The sequence below is a fragment of the Cebus imitator genome, unplaced genomic scaffold (genome assembly GCF_001604975.1).
Source record: "Cebus imitator isolate Cc_AM_T3 unplaced genomic scaffold, Cebus_imitator-1.0 Scaffold117, whole genome shotgun sequence".
NCBI lineage: Eukaryota > Metazoa > Chordata > Mammalia > Primates > Cebidae > Cebus > Cebus imitator.
The window spans coordinates 4,525,614-4,530,533 of record NW_016107432.1 but is presented as its reverse complement, the minus strand read 5'-3'; the positions used below and the strand labels follow the sequence as shown (position 1 = coordinate 4,530,533).

General features: G+C 66.7%; 1 protein-coding gene across 1 annotated transcript; it reads right to left on the bottom strand.

Annotated features, from left to right (window-relative positions):
* Positions 1 to 14: 14 nt before the first annotated feature.
* Positions 15 to 4,480, bottom strand: HMX1 (H6 family homeobox 1). Its single transcript, XM_017539030.2, has 2 exons — positions 4,090 to 4,480; positions 15 to 1,259 (listed from the first exon to the last, which is right to left on the bottom strand). Exons 1-2 carry the CDS (start codon positions 4,478 to 4,480, stop codon positions 610 to 612), a joined length of 1,041 nt encoding a protein of 346 aa, XP_017394519.2. The 3' UTR covers positions 15 to 609.
* Between the last annotated feature and the right edge of the window lie 440 nt (positions 4,481 to 4,920).

Genomic DNA, 4,920 nt, shown 5'->3' with positions numbered 1-4,920 from the left:
AAAAAAAAAAAAAAAAAAAACCACCACCACCTGGAGGCCGCGGCGCCTGGAGGGAGCCTGCCTGGTCGCGGAAGGGACGTGGGGACCACAGGTCCAGGGTGCTTTCTCCACCGGCGCCCGCGGGAGGGGTGGCTCGGCCCTCCGGTCGGCCTGCTGTCTGGGTCCCAGGAAAGGGACGTTTAGTGTTGGGGGCAGTCTGTGGGGACAGTATCTGAGCAGCCTTGGACAGCCGGTTCATAGTTTTCCTTTGCTGCGCTGGACTTGGCCTAGGGGTAGCTGCCCCAGTGGCCGTGACCGGCCGCTCCTCGCTGAGGCTCGAGGTGGCCATGGCGCCGTGGGCTGTGCCGCCCATTCTCTGTATTACCCGCTGTTCCAGTGTGGATCCAGACTGGCAACTGGGTGGGGCGTCCCGTTACATTCTAGAGGCGCTCCCCACAGGGGCTGAGGCCCGTCTGGCCGTGGCCCGCGCTCCCGAGGTGCCGAGGTGCCGGGGAGGCCGCAGGAGCGGCCATGCCTCCCCTAACGCCGCCTGCGCCCTGCACCTGCCGCCGGATCGCGCGTCCACAGAGGTCCACGGGGGCCGCGGGGAGAGGGCCCGGCGGGCGGGGCTCACACCAGTCCCGGCATCTGCGCCCGCAGAAAGGGCACGGAAGCGGCGGCCGGGAAGGCGGCCAGCGGGTAGGCGAGGGTCCCAGAGAAGCCGAGCAGCGGCGGGGGCGGTGCGGGCGCGGCGGGCGCCAGCGGGAAGGGCAGCGTGGCCGGGGGCCCGGCGGCCGCGGCCGGGGGACTCTCGTGGTAGAGCACTGGCACACGGACCAGGCGCTGCGCTCCCGGCGGGGACAGGCTGGCCGCCTCCAGCTCGGCCGCCAGCTGCCGCTTCCACTTGTTGCGGCGGTTCTGGAACCAGATCTTGACCTGCGTCTCGGTGAGCTGCAGGGAGGCGGCCAGGCCGGCGCGCTCGGCGCTGCTCAGGTAGCGCTTCAGGTCGAAGGTGGACTCGAGCTGGAAAACCTGGCTGCGGGAGAAGACGGTGCGCGTCTTCTTCTTTCGGCCGCCGCTCACGCCAACGCCGCCGCGTGTCTCCCCCGCCGCCGCCGGGACCTCGGCCAGCTCTGCCGCCTCCTCCGCGCCGACCGCCGGGGCCCGCGCCGCCAGCTCCGCCGCCTCCCGCTGCACCGCTCCTGGCCCGGGGCCTCGCGGCCAGGCGCCCTCAGCACGGCCCATCTCCTCGCCTGTCTCCGGTGAGTCCCGGTCGCTGGCTGCAGGGGAGAGAGGGGCACCACCGTTGGTTCTAGGGCGCTGATATCCAGACTCAATCACTGAGGCCAGCCGTGCCCACCTTCAGGTCGCTCACAGCCACCAGCAGGGAGACCCTCCAGCACAGGGCTGGGCACCCAGCAGCTCTGGGGATGCAGACGGAGGCTGAATCATCGGAGGCGGCTCCAAAGCAACACCCCGCAACACTCACGCACGCACAAACGCACACCCACGCCAGAGGACAATAAAGAGTTGCACAGCAAAGAAAAGAAACGAAAGTACTATGCGGGAGAAGCAGGCTGAGCCCAGGGAGCACTCCCTACTCCCAGCTGCACCGCTGGCGGCGGGAGAATCACACAGAACACCCGCGAAGCCCGGGACAAGAGGAAAGAGGTCCTTCTGAGAAAGGTACACACCGAAAAACAAGCACAGGACACCCCTGCCACCTGGCACCCAGCCCCACACCAAGGCCCCCAGAGGGAGGAATGAAGAGTTCCCAGGCTCTTCCCACGCCCCTTGCCCCTTGCACAGAAACATTCCGTAGCAGGAGGACAAACCAAAGCAAAGGATCCCCAAAAGAGAACTCCCGCCGGCTGAGGCCGCACCCCCACACCTCATACCTTGTACCCTGCCCCAGTGCCCTCAAGGCAAGTCCACACCAGCCACAGTCATGCTCAAAGGGAACACGGGCACATGTCATTCCAAGCATCATGTAGCATGAGCCTGCCCCAAACACCTTCTAGACTGGAGGGTCAACCTCATGGGTTTGGGGGTATAGAAGCTCACAGCGGGTGTCTGAGTTCACTTTGCCAGTACCAAGCTCCCCTGCTCATCTCCCAGCACAAGAGGATGCCCACAGGGCTGGCAAGGGACGGTGTCAGGTTAAAGACACCAGCTGGGACCCAGGAGCCCTTGCCCGGATTGAAGAGGGCAGCCCTCCTATTGCCAGGTTCCCGAGGCTGACTCGGACCGGCTGCTTTTCTGCCTGGGTCTGAAGCCTCTCATGCAAAGGGAAGGCGCTGGCTGACAGGTCGGAGGTCAAGGCAGAGTTTGGCCTGGCCCTGGGCCCTCAGAAGGCTGTGCCCTCGGCTGGTGTGTGCCTGCAAAGTAACTGCTGTGTTTGCACGCTCATGCAATGGGCACACACACTGCTGGGCTGCTGTGCATGGCTCCAGCTCTGTGCTGGTGCCCAAGGAGTGTACGTCCCACTCATTGCATGGCCAGTCCCCATGGTGTGTGCCCTCATGGTGCCCACAGAGGAGTCGGTAGCAGGTTGTGGTGCATGCTACTAGATCTGGGGAGTCCCTGCCTCCCCCCAATACCCCAAGACCCCAAACTCAAAGGGGCCCATACGCTGCCACAAGGCACCGGGCTGGCTTGCCAGGTGAGGAAGCGGGACCCTAACCCGCATGGCACGAAATAAGCAGGCTCTGCCTCTGCAGGGGTGGGGGTGCCACCTGGGCTGCAGGAGGGGATGCGCCCCAGGGAAGAGCAAAGAACAAATTTCAACCTGAGAAACCTTTCCAGAATCTCCCCCAGAAGGGCACTACATGGAGTTGCTTAATTTCCAGGAAGCCAGGGAGGCTCTTCTCCAGTCTACGGGAAGGGGGTGGGGGCCTGGACTTCGTGAGTCTGGGCGCCAAGATGTGGGTCCTTTTACAAGGGGGTCACTCCACGTCAGGGAAATGGTTATCTACCAAGTGAGTGGGGGTCGGAGGCCACTTACTCCCCAGCACACACTGATATTCACACGGAGAACAGAATGATCCCAGAGCCGGAGGTTGCAGAGGGATCCCATCCTCAGCTGGCCCCAAGGTCCCAAGGCTGTGTTGGGGGTGGGGGTCTGGCAAAGCTGGGGCTGGGGGACTTGGACTGGCTTTCCTGGCCTTCCTCCTAGGGGCCTTCCTAAAGGGGAGGTCCAAAAGGAGGGCAGCAACCCTGGAACCCTGGGGAGGGGAAGCAGAACTCAGGGGTCAGATACCCAAGCAAGGGGGCAGATGGGTTCTGGGGCTGAGAAACCCCCAGCCCCAGTCTGGAGCCCTCAGCAGTGAACAAAGGCAGGGAGGGGGAGGGGCAGAAAAAGAAGAGAGGGGTCGGACTGGGGGCTTCAGAACAGGCTCCCTTCTTGCCTCGCACAGCCCATGTCTCCCCCACCCCCACCCAGGACCAAGAGGGAGGCCCAGACCCCTGTCCCAGGCTGTCTGCGGTGGGCACAGAGGAACATGACTTTGGGGGTCACAGCTCTTGTGTTAGAAGGCTCCTCCCCGGCCCCACCCCCACAAGAGTGGGCCCTCTGCTCAGTGCCCCGGTTTATTTTTCCCTGTCTGACGCTATTGTGTCTCCCTTTCCCTCCATATTTTCTTCTCTTTTCTCTCTGGGATCACTCTTCGGGTTCTCTTTCCAGCATCTTCCCTTTTCCCCTCATTCTCCCTCCCGAAGCACATTCCTTTCTTCCTCCATCCTCCCATTCTCCTTCTCAGCCTCTCTCGCCTTCTCCTGTATCTTTTCCTGTCCTCTTCCACTCTCCTTTCTCTTTTCTTTGGCCGCCTGTTGTCCCCTGTCCCCAGCCTCCCTGGAACTCGAGGAGCCGGCGATGAGTGAAGCCATGGCCTGCAAAGCCTCCTCTCTAGCAGAGCTCCTGCCCCAGAAAGTAGGCCTCAAAACCCGCCCAGCAAGTGGCTCTGTGGGGGCCCCTCACGGCCCAGAGGCCGTTCCACGGAAGGGAGAAGATGGCCGAGAACCGGCGGCGGCAAGTCCGAAGTCCCCGAGCGAACGAGCAGGGAGGAAGTCGGGCCCCGCCGCCTGGCCCACCCTCCCCGCGCCCTCACTCACTGTCAGGACTGAGGCCACCTCCGTAGCCGCCGTGCGCCCGTGGGTACCAGCGCGCTGCGCCTCCGCAGCCCAGAGCGAAGGGCGGCCCAGGACCGGGGGGCGGCCGGGGACCAAGGCCCAGCGCGCCCGGCCAGAGCAGCGCCCGGGCCCGCGCCTCGCCGCCGGGCCCCGTGCCCGCCAGCAACTGTCGCCGCCGCTGTAGCCGTCGCCGCCGCGCCTTCTCCGCGTCCTCATCCTCCGGGTCGTCGCCGTCCTCCTCGTCCTCCCGGCCGCCGTCGCCCTGCGCCGCGCGCCCCGCGCCCTTGGCCTCGGCCGCCAGCAGGTTCTCGATGAGGAAGGAGGAGGCTCGGGCCGGCGTGGCGCGCCCGGGCTCCGTCAGCTCGTCAGGCATCGCGGCCGCGGGCTGCTCGGGCTCGGCCGGGCTCCTCGGGGTCGCCCCGGGCGCGACCGACCCCGGTCCCCGCTGGGGATGGTGGCGCGCGGCTCCCGGGCGCACGCGCGGGCCGACCCCGGAGCCGCTGCCCGGAGCGCTGGCGTCGGGCCCCGCGGGGCAGGCGGCGGCCTCCGGGCTGGGCTGGGCAGGAGCGAGTGCGCGCCGACAGCCGATCGGGCAGCCGCCTGGCTCGCCTTTCAGGTCGCGGTCCCGGTCGCCGCCCGGGCGGCCTCACTGGGGGCGGGGAGGGGGAGGGGCCAGCAGGGGCGGGGGGCGCGGCTGGGTCGGGCTGGCGGCCCGCTGAGTCCCGAGGACGCCGCGCGGACCCCGAGTGCGGCCGCCGCCGGGTGACGCTGCCCAGACCTGAGCGCGCGGGCGGCGGCGCAGCCGAGGGCGGG

Excerpts from the sequence above, each read along its gene's own strand:
- HMX1 (XM_017539030.2), bottom strand. The coding sequence starts at position 4,480 with ATGCCTGACGAGCTGACGGAGCCCGGGCGCGCCACGCCGGCCCGAGCC. Across the intron at positions 1,260-4,089 it reads AGGTGGCCTCAGTCCTGACA|CCAGCGACCGGGACTCACCG; the intron begins GTGAGTGAGGGC and ends TCTCCCCTGCAG.